The sequence below is a fragment of the Prionailurus bengalensis genome, chromosome A3, assembly GCF_016509475.1.
Source record: "Prionailurus bengalensis isolate Pbe53 chromosome A3, Fcat_Pben_1.1_paternal_pri, whole genome shotgun sequence".
Lineage (NCBI taxonomy): Eukaryota > Metazoa > Chordata > Mammalia > Carnivora > Felidae > Prionailurus > Prionailurus bengalensis.
The window spans coordinates 41772040-41787805 of record NC_057354.1 but is presented as its reverse complement, the minus strand read 5'-3'; the positions used below and the strand labels follow the sequence as shown (position 1 = coordinate 41787805).

Below are 15766 nucleotides of genomic sequence, written 5' to 3'. Positions count from 1 at the left end.
GTTTTTCATTCATCTGTAGTTTAGTATCCTGAGCCCATTTCACAGATGAAGAAACAGAGGCCTGGAGGAGTTGTGTAATGGAGCCCAGGTCACACAGCTAATTAGTGACTAGACTAAAGTTAGGATCTGAGTCTGTCTTCATCCAGAGCTTTTCACTATTCCATTCTCCAGTGATGACTGGCAGCGCATTTGCATTCTGGTCTTTGCCTCTGAATACCTCGGTAATTGGAAGGAAAATTGGTTAGGCAATTTCCCACAATTTTAAAGTAGAATAATTTCCCCTATTCCTCACTGGTTTTGCAGAGGTGTTAGGGGAAGGGAGAAGTACTTATTAGTAATGATCTTGTATTTTAGTGTACACTAAAATAAACGAAATTATCTCAAGTTTGAGGGTGCTGAAACTGAAGCATCGAGTGGTTGTAATTTCTAGTTATTGCAGAAGGCTGATTCTTTGGTCAGCGAGAAAGCTCTATTGGATCTTGCACCACTTCATAGTTACGTAGATGTGATGTAAGTCAGCAGTCGGCTTAGGCTCTTTTCTTCCCGACACACTGCATTCCGAGCAGGTTTGGAAGCCAAGGGCTCTGGGGCACTTCATGTACTTGGTGCTGCATCTTCACGGAAGGATGTTTGGGGAGTTTCCTGGATAGAAGGCCGAATGATCTTACCTCGGCATGGGCCTCCTACTTTCCGAAATCTTTATGCTCCAGCTCCATACATCTCCCATCCATGTCACCAACAGCCAGGGCAGATCTGGGAGTGGATTATAGACTCCTCTCTCCTTGCCCAGTGCACTGGCTTGAAGACCGTGCTCCTGCTGGGGCCTGACTTCTTGACTCAGGTGCCCTGGAGACCGAATTTCCATTGTTGGTAGCCTCTTGGTTCATGGGACCACTGTGATGCAGGGGGATGCCTGGTCAGTTCAGGATCTCGTTACACAGAGTTCATGGGCATGATTCAAATGGCAGCTAGTCTCTTGCCTCCTGGGTGGTTGCTGACACAGTGTCTTTTCCTTTGTGTCCACTTGGCTACAGAGCTCAGCACTCCTCTGGGTTTCTCAGAAAGGTGTTTAAACTTGCCTGAAATTTCCCCAGGGAAACCAAAGAAGGAGGTGCATTGCACATCTCGGAGCAAATTACTGAAAATACCCTGTTAGCTAATTATGTTCTCCCAAACATAATGTTCTCCAAAATTATGTTCACCAGCCTTCCCACTCCTGCTTCCCAGATACCCTTTGGGAGCTCCAGCTGCTGCCCCCTTGCTAAGTGAAGATTCCGCTCAAGCCTACTTCTTAGGCCTTTTTTTTTTTTCAAGTTTACATACCTGAAGGACCTTGAAGTTCAGAAACAAATGCTCTGAAGTTTAACTAGGACCCACCCCTTTAAAGGCAACTTAGAGACCACCTTTTGTTTCTTGATGTGTTTTGGGGGAGTCTTCATCTACTCTCCTTGTCCCACTCACTCTCCTTACCCTAAATCTTTTGTCACGGTATTTCTTCTCAATCAGCAGAATCCTCTCTCCAAAAGGAATTTGATAAATGACCTTTTGTCTTTCTTTGTTTTGCAATTCATTACCCTCTCCCTTTATCTCCTCTAATGCATACTTTCTAAAAACTTGAAATAGCTACAGGTAAGTCAGAAACAGACTAAAATGCAGTTCATTCCACGGCCCACATTGCAGGAGAGAAAGGGAATTGGAAAATGCAGTAGAAAAGTATTAAGGTGCACCTTGGTGGCTCAGGTCATGATCTCACAGTTCGTGAGTTTGAGCCCTGCATCGGGCTCTGTGCTGACAGCTTAGATCCTGGAGCCTGCTTTAGATTCTCTCTCTCTCTCTCTCTCTCTCTCTCTCTCTCTCTCTGCCCCCCCTCACTTGTTCTCTGTCTCTCTCTCAAAAATAAATAAAAATTTAAAAAAATTTTTAAAGTATTTATTAAAAAGAGACCATGGGCTCCACTGTCTCCATTGTTTATTATTTAATAAATACTCATTCGGTACATAACATATGTAACATGTAACGTAGTGGTTCTTTTTTTTTTTTTTTTTTTTAAAGACCATGATGGAACTATCAACATATTGAAGGACAGAAAAGATGAGTAAGCAGTTCATGTGCTTTAGGGTCAATGAAGTGGGGGAGAGAGAAACATGCAGAAAACTAGAACAATGCAAAGCAAAATGGGAGTCAGGAAGATAGCATTTTTGTTTACCTAAGGCAGATGGGGGGATTTCAGTGAGTTGGAAAAGAGAGGGAGGGCTTTTGAGGCAGTGAGAAAGGCAGGATAGAGGCCTGAGGGCAGTCAGAGATCAACGATCTGTGCTAAGAGGAAGCAGTACACCTGAGGCCAAGCTGGAAGGCTGGGGTGGGGGGGGGGATTCTCAGGTAGAGAGTGGGAACAATGAAGTGAAGATGAAAAGGTTTGGTGGGGGATGGGGAGGCAGAGAATGAATGTAGCAACAGCATTATTTTGAGAGGGTTTGAAATGTGCTCAGGAAGGTGGTTTTGGGTGACCCTAATCACCTCAGAAAATATTATCACTGTCCATGAGGACTGGAAATCTAGAAAATTTTGAAATACTCCTTGCAGAGAATGTAATCTGGAAGGATTTCCAAGTAGGAGTGACCCTGCTGAGTCAAAAGAGCATAAATTTCATACTTTCTGCTTTCTGTGGGAGGCAGCACACAGGAGAGAAAGCGGGCACCCTAGACTGCCTGATTTGGGGGGGTTATTCTAATGTGGCCCCACCAGAAAAGTCCAGGGAGCTGGGGAAATGAGGTCACCTCGCTGGTCCTCCAGTGACAGGAAGACTGACCTGGAATCCAGCCTGGGCCTAGGAGGAGTGATCAAGAGGGAAGAGGTGAGCTAAGAGACCAGAAGAGGTTACGAGCATCCCAGTGAAGACAGTGGACTCCACAAACGTAGGGCGAGCGTGCCCATTCGAAACCCTTTGAAGGATTTGGCCATCTTAGAGGTGGACCAGAGCAAGGAGTTACAGGATGATGGGCAGGCTGTGGTTAGTGAGGTGTTGGCCTCTTTTTCCACTTCCAGTTTAGTTCCATTTTGACAGTTGTCTGAGCTTTTAATTAAGTCTGATGTATTAACACTTCCGACCATACAGATTCCAGTGTTTGTAAGAAGGTTCATGTTCCCTTGAATGTGTTCACAGTTGGGTTGCTGAAGACTATATTTTGCAAAAATCTGACAAAACTTTAGTATAATGTTTTAGTATAAAAACTTTTAGGAAATATTAGGTTGGCATTTTGACGATTTCCTCCAAACTATTACGAAGTAGAAGGAATTTTATTTTTACATGCTTCAGGTATGTAAAAAAAAAAAAATACTCCTCAAAATGTTGTTTGAGAGAATTCCACAAGTAACTATTTACATGGAGGCCAGCTAGAAGAGTTTTCTTTGGGTGAAAAATTGTAGATTCTCGTCCTTACACAGATAGATACATGCAAGGGAATATATACTGATGACAGATCTTAAAATCGGCAATTCTCAAACCAGCAAAATATGTATATAACATAAATTTGTGGAAAGCACTCAATCGAGAATTGTTTATAAGTAAATGCAGTTCATCTTGTGGACATGTTTATGGTGTTTAAGTTGCACTTGATCATTTTATGGCCCAGGAAAGATGGATTTGTATCAGCAGAACCATTCAGTGAGAGAGAAGTAATGAATTTGCTCCTCAAAGATACACAGTAATGATGCCCTGCTTTCTCAACACTGAAGAAAATAATCGAATATTTTGGTCTGATTTATCTGTTGTAGTGATCTGTCCCTTCTCTGCATCAACACCTTATCTCATGCCCAATTTTAATTTGGGGCAAAATGGGACTTTAATATATTATCTCTCCTTTTTGTGTAGTTTGTCCAAACCTCATCTTGAAGGGGTTTGACATTTTCCTTGGAGAGATGACACATGCGGTCGCCTTGCCACCCACTTCTGCGGTGATCATGGCTGGCCTTAATTTTTCATCATCCTTGTCTTCATCCTCTTTCCATGTTGATAGACAAGGGGAGATTTAGATGGTTCATATATGAAGTAGGAAGCTTGAACTGTTTCAATCCCTGTACTTAACCTGGCTAATTTAGAAATCCCTCTACATGTCACTGTAAGCTTAGGGTACAGACACATTGAAAAGGCACCATATTCTCCGTGCAGTTAAAAAAAGAAAGTATAGTATTGTGTGACTAATTCAAATAATCTGATTCCGATGAACCTCCAAGAAACCACCAGCACAGACTGTGTGGAGCCACAATTGCGGCAGGCTTTGTTCACCATTTTGGTTGCCCTGGGCCAAGCCTGGAACTCTTACCTGATTGGAAAAGCAAAATAATCTTAAGAACATCTTTCAGCAAACTACCAGTCCGGCACATAGTAGTAGCTCAATAAATGTTTATCTCTACAGTGAGAGTTCTCCTACTTCTACCCCAATTATTGCCAAAGGCTCATTCCCTTAGAAGGCTTAAAATTCTATAGGGCAGAGAGGCATTCATATAACCAATACCAGTTCTATAAGTTAATTAGTACAACTTTAATTATATAACTGATATCCTGTGATATGTGCTCTGGTTAAGCATTGAGTACACACTAAGAAATCACAGAGAAGGGAACGATTTTTCCAGGGACAGAAGAGGAGGAAGGAAGCTGCCAAGGGAGGGACTGTGGTTTGTTTGGGTGCGGCTCTGGAGGCTGAACAGAAGCTCTCTAGTCATAGAATGGAACTATGAGAGGCCATTAAAAAGACCCTGCAAAAGACCAATGAATACATCATATTTCTGTGTTGAGTGTGAGATTCTGTGTGAAATGTGAGATTTCTGATCCACCGGGAGCTGAGGGTAGAAAGGTAGCATTCGGTCAGCTTGGAAAAGTCCCTGAATGCCATACTAAGGGCCCTTGGCGTTGAGAGAGGGTGGGAGGCCAGTCAGCCGCCATATTTTGATCCTGGACCAGCAATACTACAAGTAGTTTATGGCATGGGTGCTTACCCTGAATCCCCTGAAAGGTTTGTTAAGGCACGGGTTTTGGGGCGCCTGGGTGGCTCAGCCGGGTAAGTGTCCGACTTCAGCTCAGGTCATAATCTCACAATTTGTCGGTTTGAGCCCCGCGTCGGGCTCTGTGCTGACAGTTCGGAGCCTGGAGCCTGCTTCCGATTCTGTGTCTCCCTCTCTCTCTGCTCCTCCCCCATTCATGCTCAGTCTCTCTCTGTCTCTCAAAAATAAATTAAAACAAAACAAAACAAAACATGGGTTGCCAGGCCCCACCTCAGAGTTCCTAATTAAATAAGTATGGGTACAATGTCCGAGCTTGCATTTCTAACAAGTTGCCCAGTGAGGCTGGTGCTGCTGGTCAGACATCACACTTTGAGAACCAATGATTTAGACTATAGACTGAAACCTCGAGGGTTGAAGTCATTCAGATCTGTATGTGGGTTTGTTGACTTGAGTTTATTAAAATATCAAGTAAGATAGGCAATAAAATAAATCATTACCCAGAATGTGCCAATAATGATCTTCATTGTTCAACACTTTGGAGAAATTGTATATACGGTGTTAATGGTTCCACAGAGTCCCCTTCCTTTTTATTAATAGTGGGACTCTTGGAGTCACCAGCATAGCACAGTGAAAACGGGGATGCCTCTGACACCTGTACGGACCTTATCAAGCCCAGTTCAAAGAAGTACATGTATAAAGCTGTGGACAGGCCTCTGCACATTGGGCCATTTTTCTCTGTCCCCTCCCAGCTCTGCACACCACCATGTTAGCATCCCACATCCCACTGTGAGCTCTGGGGGCTGATATCAAGAAAGTGGAAGGAAGTACATTAGATACCTTTCTGGGGATTCTCTCAAGGACTCCGTCCTCTCCTTGTTGACTTGTTATCTGGTGCCCAATGCTCTCGATTCTGCTGCCCAGGAAATTACTTAGCCATGTCACCTCCTCCCCAGGATTTGGTGTGTGTGTGTGTGTTGTTAGAGACATTGGTATCCCTTATAGAAGCACTCTTCTGGGTCCACTGTGGGAAAGGGGAATGAACCCCCAGATGGTGAGGTAGATTTCATTAGAGATTTCAAAAGGTGGTCCCACATTAATGAGCTGAGAAAACAAGGTAGAAAAACCATAGGCCAAAGCCCCAGAAGCGAAGTGCCCACTTTACCATATCTTTATCCTCATTCTTCCTTGAGGGCATCTCTTCCACCCAGAGAGATGAAAGAAGTATTGCTGTCCCATTGTCACCAAGAGCCTGAGCATATGTAAGACAAGTCCACCTTGGAGCTCCCTCTTCCTGCTCTTCATTTAGGATGCCTGTGACATTCCAAGTACTCTTCTAAGGTGCGGTGAAAACCAGCGAAAAGTGCCACCTCTCCTGGAGCTTACATTCCAGTGGAGAAGGTAGACAGAAAACAAGATACTGTGGTGGGTAGTGAGTAGTGCCTAGTATAACAATAAGTTGGAGAAGAGGAGCAAGTAGTGTGGAGATGGGAAAGGGGGTGTGGTTTTAGATAGTATATCCTGAGAAGGTATAAATGAGAAGGTGACTTTTGAGCAAAGACCTAAAGGAAGTGAAGAAGCTAGTCATGTGGCAAGAGTATTCCAGAAAGAGGAAAAATCTCATGAAAAGTCCCCGAGAACATACCTTCTGTGTCGCACATTTGAAATGTTCCAGATAGGCGAGGAAACCAGAATAAGCAAGGGAGTGAGTGGTTGGAAATGATGCTGGGAAGGAGACAAATCATAGCGATCCTTGTAGGTCAGTTGAAGAACTTGAATTTGCACCCTGAGTGATATGGGGCAGCTTGGAAGGATGTCCACTTCAGGCAAAGAAATGGCCCCATCTGACTTCATTTTTGACAAGATCGCTTTGGCCGCTGTGTGAGAAGGGAAAGTTGGGGTTGGGGGAGAGCAGAAGCAAGGAGATCCACTAGGAGGCTCTTAAAAATAACCCACACAAGAGAGGGTGGTGGCTTAGACTGAGATGTGAGCGGTGGTAATGTTGAGAACTGGGCAGAGTCTCATTACATTTAGGAGGTAGGTGGAAAGGATTTGCTGACTGAATGGATATGAGCTGTGAGAGAAAGAGGAACATCAAGGATGATGCCAGAGGTTTGGGATTGAACAGGTAGAAGAGTGGCATTGTCATCTACTGAGATGGGGACGCGGGAAGGTGAATGAGTTTGGTAAGTTCAGCCATGTTAAGTCTGAGATGCAATTCGACATCCAAATAGGCAGTAGGATATACGAGTCTGGTTTCGGGGGACAGATATGAGCACCCAGGGAATCATCAGCATATACATGTAAGCTATGAGATGGGGATGAGATCATTAAAGGAGTGAGTGCAGGTAGAAAATAAAACATGTTCAAGGACAAAGCCCTGGGACATATTGATGTTTAGAGGTCAAAGATAAGAAATCTCAGCAAAGAAAACTAAGGTAAGGGAGTGTAGCCATCTGGCAGCCAAATGAAAAAGGTGTTGCAAGGAGGACCTGTCAGATACATCAAATCCTGCTGATACATGGAGTATAATCAAGACCAAGAATTAACCAGTGGATTGGAAATATGGAAGTTGTTGATGACCTTGGTAAGAGTAGCTTGAGTGGAATGCTGTGTAGATTGGAGTGGATTCAAGGAATAATGGTAAGAAAGAAATCAAGATATCAAGAATAAACTCTTTCAAGGAGATTTGTTATGATGGGAAGAATAGAAATGGAGTGGTAATTAGAAAGGAAAGGGAGGCCAAGGTGGGAGTTTAAGATGACGGACATAAGAGCTCGTATAGATGCCGATGGGAGTAATCTAGTACAGGATGGGAATGTGTTGGTACAGGATAGAGAAGAGAAAATTGTGTATTGCAGTATCCTTCAGCAGGCAAAAGAGGATGGAATCCAGTTTTTAAGAAGAGGGCTTGACCTTAACAGGAGCACTGATCCATATCTCATGCCTGATAACAGGGGAAAACATGAGGTACACGGTAGATGGTGGCAATGAGGAGACTCGCTTGAGGGTGCCTGTGGAAATGTTCTTTGGATTTCTTTCATTTTCTCAATGCAGTTGGAATTAAGGTTATCCACTGAGGACCAGGAGAGAAGTGATGGAGGCTTGAGGAGAAAGATGGGGTAGACTTTTAAAAAACTTACCTAGGAGAAGAGTGGATGGAACTGGAAAATGAGGTATGACTGGTGGGAGGCCTCCAGGCTGACTGAAAAGTGTGGACTGTGACTTTTAGATGAGACCAGTCAGTCCACTCGGTGGCATTTTTTACTTCAGCCACATTCTACTAGGCAGATGCAGGACCATGTTGCATTTCACCAGGGCTATGGTTTAGTTCTTAGTCCAGGGAATTTCAAGAGCAGGATGAAGAGGTTTGAGGTGGAATGCAAGGGAATGGTGGTCATGATTGCCCATGGTTTCCAGGTTGAGTGAGGAAGGAACAAGGCAGAGGTCGAGGACCAGGTCACGGTGTCGGAAGGATCATCTGTGTGTTAATGGAATGGACAAGATTCATGACAGCAGTTCCATAGTGTTGGCGTGGATGACAGTGAGCAGAGCCCAAGACCTTCAGGGAGTTGGAGAAGTGACTAAGGTGCATCGGCCCCTGCAGGAAAGATGGAGCACAAGATCGGAAGGCATGAGCTTCACAGAGGAGGGATTTCAGAATGGACAGAGGAACCATGGTTTGAAAGTTGGGTAGGAGAACAACAGTGCCTTCCTACATCCCAGCAGAAAATAGCCCCTACTTGAGAGGACTGCAGGCCAAGTGATTCTTCAGGGGAGAGCCAGTTTCCAGTTAGAGTGAGGATGAAGGGGATGTTTCTGGAAGAGGCTAAGGATCTAGGGTGTTTTGCTGGTGACTGGTTAGGAGTTCAACAGAGAGCCAGGGAGCAGTAGAGACTGAGGGATGAGGGAGTTCTAGGCTTCTTTGATGACTTCCTATGGAATTCAAAGTCCCAACCCAGCAAGGTCTCACCTGTGAGCATCCAGCGTCTTCCTGCTCCCAGGCCCTGAGTGTGGCCCCGTTAACGTTCTGGGTTCTCTTGACAAGTAGGCAGCATCGTGGCCCCTCCTGTTACAGTTCTCTCTTTGATACCTGGTTTGCATCCAGCCAGAGCAGTGTATTGCTGTGTTCTCACCCTAAGGAAGTCCTCACACCCATGCTGATTGTGGTGGCAGTGCTTCAGTGGGGTCTATTGAAGAGGAGAGATCAGAGAGAAAGCTCCCCCTCCCCCAGGTTAGCCACAGGGAGCAGTGTGGTGACTTGCGTACCAGCTTTAAAAACTTATAGCTGCAGAACTGTACTGTTTTTATTTAATTTAATGTCTTTTATTTTTTTGTAAATATACTTACCTTTTTTATTTCCTTAGAGAAATAACTTTTTAGGGGGAACTCATAAGAAGAAACCCGCCACAATTAAAAAAAAATCATTGAAAATAATGAATACATAAGGCTATATTTCATTCTTTCTCATTGCCACATAGTATTCCATTGTGTATATAAACCACAGTTTCTTTATCCGTTCATCAGTTGATGGACATTTAGGCTCTTTCCATAATTTGATTATTGTTCAAAGTGCTGCCACAAACATTGGGGTACAAGTGCCCCTAGGTATATGGCCTTTTGTAGCAACGTGGATGGAACTGGAGAGTGTTATGTTAAGTAAAATAAGTCATACAGAGAAAGACAGATACCATATGTTTTCACTCTTAAGTGGATCCTGAGAAGCTTAACAGAAGACCATGGGGGAGGGGAAGGAAAAAAAAAAAAAGAGAGGGAGGGAGCCAAAACATAAGAGACTCTTAAAAACTGAGAACAAACTGAGGGTTGATGGGGGGTAGGAGGAGGGGAAAGTGGGTGATGGGGGAGGGCACCTGTTGGGATGAGCCCTGGGTGTTGTATGGAAACCAATTTGACAATAAATTTCATATTAAAAAAAGAAAAAAGAAAATAATGAATACAGAACCAGAATGCTGAACATTTTTTTTAAAAAGTAAAAGTACATGCTCCTGTAACCTAAAATCATCTCACTTGCCACTTTGGGAAATGAGCGAACCAAATGGCTGAGACTCAAGACTCACTCCTCCCGAAGCTACCCGCATGGGTATTCTCCCCACTATTGCTTCTCCCTTCCTACTGATCCCCTGTGGTTTATATGTGGGAGAGTCAGGTTGAATGACAGTGCTCGAGAAGGGCATTGCTGTAATGTGCAAGATAAGATTTCCCATAAAGGGATAAGACCCATGTGAGGGCCCTGCGGTGGGAAAGAGTATGTGCTTTCAGGGAGTATGCAGGAGTGAAGACACCTAAGGGGGGGCAGGCTTGAAATGAGGCTGCTGCAGGCAGTGGGTTAAAAATTTTAAATTTGGCTCTTTAAAATTAAAAATTTGGGCTCTTTTCTATGGCAGTATGAAACTACCACAGGGTCTTTAGGGGGGCGGAGTGTGTGGAATAAAGCTGCCCTTGCAGTTGTGCAGAGAAGGGATTGGAGGGGGCAAATGTGGATGCAGACAACTGGGGGAGGCCCTGGCAAAGGCCATCTGAGACCCGCTGGCCCGGAGTGAGATGGTGATGATGGTGGAGGATGGAAGGATAGAACTCTAAGAAATGTTTACAAAGCAAAAAGAGCAAGACCTAGTACTCGTTGGACCTCGGTCACATTGGTGGGGAGGAGGGGATCAGGTGTGGCTTCAGCATCTGTCTGACAGGGCTTTCTGGATGGTGGCAAAATACACCAGATAAGAACTAGAGACTAGAGAGAGCATGTGGAGTTTGGTTTTAGACAACATGACCTTGAAGTTCCTATGGCGTGACATCTAAAGAATGATGTCTCCAACTCGGGTACATGGGTCTAGAGCTAGGAAGAAAAGTGGGAACTGTAACAGGAATTTGAGACTTGTTAGCCTGTGATTGTCCAGGCTGGTGGTGTCTACCAGCCTCCCCTTGTCACCGTGATCTTAATTATATGAGCTGATGTGCCTCAGGACCTTTGCATGTGTACCAGTTAGCACATTCAACAGGAACTATAAGTTCAACTACCAGTTAAAGATTGGACTGAGAATTCCTCCTCTAAAATAAAGCCAACTATGTTGTATGTTTTTATGCTAATAATTGAGTTACAGATTTTTTTTTCTCATCTTTCTTTGTCCTCTTTCTCCTTCTACCTTCTCTTCCTCCTTTTCCTCCTCCCTTTACTTCTTGGCTTCTCCTTCTCTCATTTTTTCCCATCCTATCCACTATGGTGGCATGTGGGAGCCTGCACTGACATTTTGTATGGGCACAGTGCCATAACAGAAAGGTCACCCTATGGGATTTACTTTCTACCACCCGAGTGGAGAGTAAAGGGACACTTTTTATAAGCCATTAAGAGGTGACTGTCTTTCATTTTACATAGGCACATGCCGCTTATAAACAGATTTAGGAACCAGAGATGCATCCTTAAGTAGAGAACACTTATTATTTATAAGTCTTATTTATGCAGCTAGATTAATGTTTTCAGTTCTGGAGAAATTTCACATGCTAATCACTTTTTGTTAATTTTAAAATTATTTTTTTTTAATTCTAGTCATTTTTTCCCCTCTAATTAATGCTGATTTATTTTGATTTTCCTGGTAATAGATTACTGTCCTAGATGAGACATGGACCGTATTCAGGCGCTACAGTCGCTTTCGAGAAATGCATAAAACATTGAAGTTAAAGTATGCAGAGGTAAGTTATGAAATAATTATCTCCAATTAAGAACATTTATTTTATAAAGTAAATGAGCTGATTGCATTATCACGCTCCCCTCCCTTTAGGTATTAGCTTGTAAGTGTCACCGAGTTTTGTTGCAATTACGCATCTGTCAAAGGTAGCTTTTTAACTTTTGTTCTTTGTTTCATTTCTGTTCTACACAATTTAAACATTTTCTGAACACAGGATTTTGAAAGTGATAGTAAAGTGACAGTAAATGAATTCTACCCTTTTAATACATTTTACCAATTTTAAACAAATATTTTAATAAACTTACAACTTCTTAATGGTAAGATCTACTAAAATGAAACAGTAATAAATCCCTCAATATAGATTTGCCCTTTTTTTCTCTTAAAAAAGATATATCAATGCTTAGACTTCCACTTAACGAGAAATTAGGTCTTTAAGGTTAATTTGCCATCAAACATGGTTGGGAGGTAGATAGTCAATATGGAATTCTCTAGAAGCAAGGGGGTATTTCATACATCTGATCAGATATCCAGAGTGTATTGATACATTATTAATCTTTTCCTCTTTGGGCAAAGACTAGTTTTTAAAATCCTTCTTTTTTTTTTTTTTTTTTTTTTTTTTTTTTTTTTTTTTTTTTTTTTTTTTAGTATTTTTATTTATTTTTGAGACAGAGAGAGAGCATGAGCAGGGGAGGGGCAGAGAGAGGAGACACAGAATCCGAAGCAGGCTCCAGGCTGTGAGCTGTCAGCACAGCACAGAGCCTGACGCGGGGCTCAAACTCATAGACCGTGAGATCGTGACCTGAGCTGAAGTGGGTCGCTTAACTGACTGAGCCACCCAGGCACCCCTAAAATCCTTCTTAACAAAGAAAAGTATTCTTAAAGTTAATGTGTATCTTCCAAGTGAGCGAGTGAGTGAGGGAGTGTTTTTACTTGAACTAAAGGAAGCCTTGTATCTGCACAACTCTTTGGGAATTTTGGTTTGAACTGACTGCAAATCAGTCAGTAGTCATTGTCTAATATCTGCTCTAAGTATTGCTTTTCGACACTATTTATAGTTTCTTATGACAGCCTAGAAAAGAATTTAGTCAGACATTTTTCCCTCACATCAAATAACTAATGCTTCCTTAACCTTTCCATGGCTCTTACTCTTTCCTATCTGATATAAATATAAAGAGAAATTCCTTTTTATAAATAAAAGCTTCCTTGAGTACTGGGAATTGAGGTATCCGAAATTCTCTTGTTAAGCTCTTAGGTAGCAGTGAATTAAAAGCTGAAGAAGTGGCGAATTTGGATTTTAGTTCAGTGTTCCTCAAGAGGCTTCAGTTCCAGAAGTAACTGCATCAAAGTCAAGTTATTGAGTTTGTTTCTGCAATTACTCTTCATGTCCCAAGTTAATATTGACAATAAAAATTGGAAGTATCATGTACATGTTACCGTATAGAGTGACTTGTTTTTAAATTGAGCTTTGCAGCTCATTACCTGCTTAATTATAAGTTACTCCACCAGTGCTTTAATAATGTGCAGGTTTTCCCCAATGCTACAAATGTATGTATATCATATCAATTATAATACGTGTGTATCATGCATTGCAGGATTTATTTCATATCTGTTCTTTCAGTGCCATTAGTTCAGCACCATTGTATGTAGGCAGATTTAATACATTCTAGTAATAGAGTGGTGGACAAGAACAAAAATGTCTTCTCTTACGTATCCTGAATTCATATGGGGACACACTGACAATAAACAAGGAAAATATAATAACTAACACTTAACGTACACACACACTATGTGACAGTTACCATCTTAAGTGAGCTGCATGCCTTCTAGGAAAAATATCCATAAAATGTAATGGGCAGAAGATGTTGGGCATTTTAGTATAAAGGTTGTTTCAGGGTTGGGCACTCAGATGCCGAGTCCTGATCAGTGTTTTTAAAGAAAATTTCAAAGCAAACAGAAGCAGTCTTTAAAAACATAATGGAAGAGGGGCGCCTGGGTGGCGCAGTCGGTTAAGCGTCCGACTTCAGCCAGGTCACAATCTCACCGTGAGTTCGAGCCCCGCGTCAGGCTCTGGGCTGATGGCTCAGAGCCTGGAGCCTGTTTCCGATTCTGTGTCTCCCTCTCTCTCTGCCCCTCCCCCGTTCATGCTCTGTCTCTCTCTGTCCCAAAAATAAATAAACGTTGAAAAAAAAAAAAACATAATGGAAGAAAACACCCCTGAGGTTAAACATGATGTAAGTATGTAAGTGGAAGAGATTTCCTGGTAGCCGGCAACATTAATGAACACAGATTATCACATATGTGATAATCCTTTTCAAGGGCAGAAAGAGTGTATGTACCTGCTGAAAAAAGTTAAGTGAGCTTCGAATGAGGAAAATCAGGCTGGTCTCCTTCATCCAGTCAGTCACAAGTCTGTATTGAACCACCCCACACTGAATACCATTGTCGGCAAGACAGCCACATCCCCTCCTCTCAGGAAGCAGAGAGAATGAACAGTAAACAAACAAACCAACAAATAAGATAGTTTTAGATAATGTTAAGTGCCATGGAGAGAATAAAACAAGGTAGTGTGATCGTGTGGCATGAGAGCTAGGCAGGCCTGGGGAAATCTTAATGTTGAAAAGGAGCCAGGCATGAAAATCTGGGGTAGACACATCTGAAGTAAAGGGAACAGCAAATGCAAAGACCCTGGGGTGGGACCACGCCTGTTGGCCAAGCATGTTCCAAGAATAAAAAGTCCTGTGAAAAGTGGCAAGTGTGGTAGAGATGAGGACAGGGAGGTAGGGACAGGAAGTAGGGACTGTATCATGTATCACTTGATCACAAGTATTGTGGGAAACCACTGAATGATATTAAAGAAGGTCTGGATGTGGAAACTAAGCTGGAATTTCCATTCTATCCACGTATGACTTCCCATACAAACCCTTTTCCTGAAGGCAGGCTCACGATCTAACTGATAACCAAGATTGGAAATTGCTTTTCCTTGTTTTGAGTCCAACTTGGTGACTTTGCCTTCTTCTGAGGGCAAAAAATGTAAAGAACTTACACATGTATGCATGTGTTTGAAAGAGAGGAGGTAATGTGAGTAGTGATTTGAAACCATGTGGTGAGATCCTAAAATAAACACCGCCTGTAGAAAGGGAGGTTGTAATTACAAAGCCTGAGGGGGCCCCATTGAGATTTACAGTAGCCACACTCTGACTGGTTTCCTCACCATTGACTGAGTGCTTCCCATGTCCTGGGTCTTGTGTTATGCTTTTGCCATTCAGGACCCTGTGGTCAGAGCCAGAGACTTGCCTCCTGTCACACACCTGGTGGGCAGAAGCGAGTCTGGAAGCGCAGGCAATTGGGCTCCATTTACTATCTCTAAACAAACAATAGTATAAAAATAGAAATGGGGGGAAAACATTATCTGTAAAAAGGTAGCAGCATGTCATTGTAGCTCTAGATAAATCTTATTTCAGTGAAAGGAGAACAGCATTGCCCAGTTAACATTTTCAAGATGAAGCTTAAATGTCAAGTTGAATATCAGCTGTATTTTCTTCCATAAAGTTGATTTTTCTTTTGCGCAGCCTACCTTCACATACTCTTACGTGCTAAGTGTTTGTGGAGACTTGAGATCAATAATGTTCATTAGGTATTCAACAGTTATGATTGCTCTTATCATTGTGCATATTGTTGACGTCTCTGTATATAACGTTAATCTTACTGAAGTAATCATCTATCTCCAAATGGTCTACTTGGCCTGTCGGCATCCTAGAAATCATTTGACTTGTTAAAGACGTAACTTCTTCAGGAAGGCCCAAAGGTTCACATAGAAGGATGCTGAAAATTTCCTCTCACAGATAACTGTTTCATAGCCAAGTGGGAACATATTTTATTTACCTCACTCCTTCACTAAATTGGGGTCATTATTTCGATAGAAGTATGAAACTCCTCTTGTTCTTTTAGTTACAAGGGTAACAAGATGGTCGATTATTTTTTTTTTTTGTAATGATACATACTAAATTTACCAAGTTATACAAGGTTTCAAATTTTTTAAAAAAAATTTTTTTTTTCAACGTTTATTT

At 42.3% G+C, this 15766-nt stretch overlaps 1 protein-coding gene across 3 annotated transcripts in view; it reads left to right on the top strand.

Annotated features, from left to right (window-relative positions):
- Positions 1 to 15766, top strand: part of KIF16B (kinesin family member 16B) — a 289278-nt gene that overhangs the window by 222429 nt on the left and 51083 nt on the right. For all 3 annotated transcript variants that reach the window (XM_043602924.1, XM_043602923.1, XM_043602922.1), the window contains one exon: positions 11614 to 11703. In XM_043602924.1, coding sequence (XP_043458859.1) covers positions 11614 to 11703 — 90 coding nt within the window. The remainder of the gene's footprint in view (positions 1 to 11613; positions 11704 to 15766) is intronic.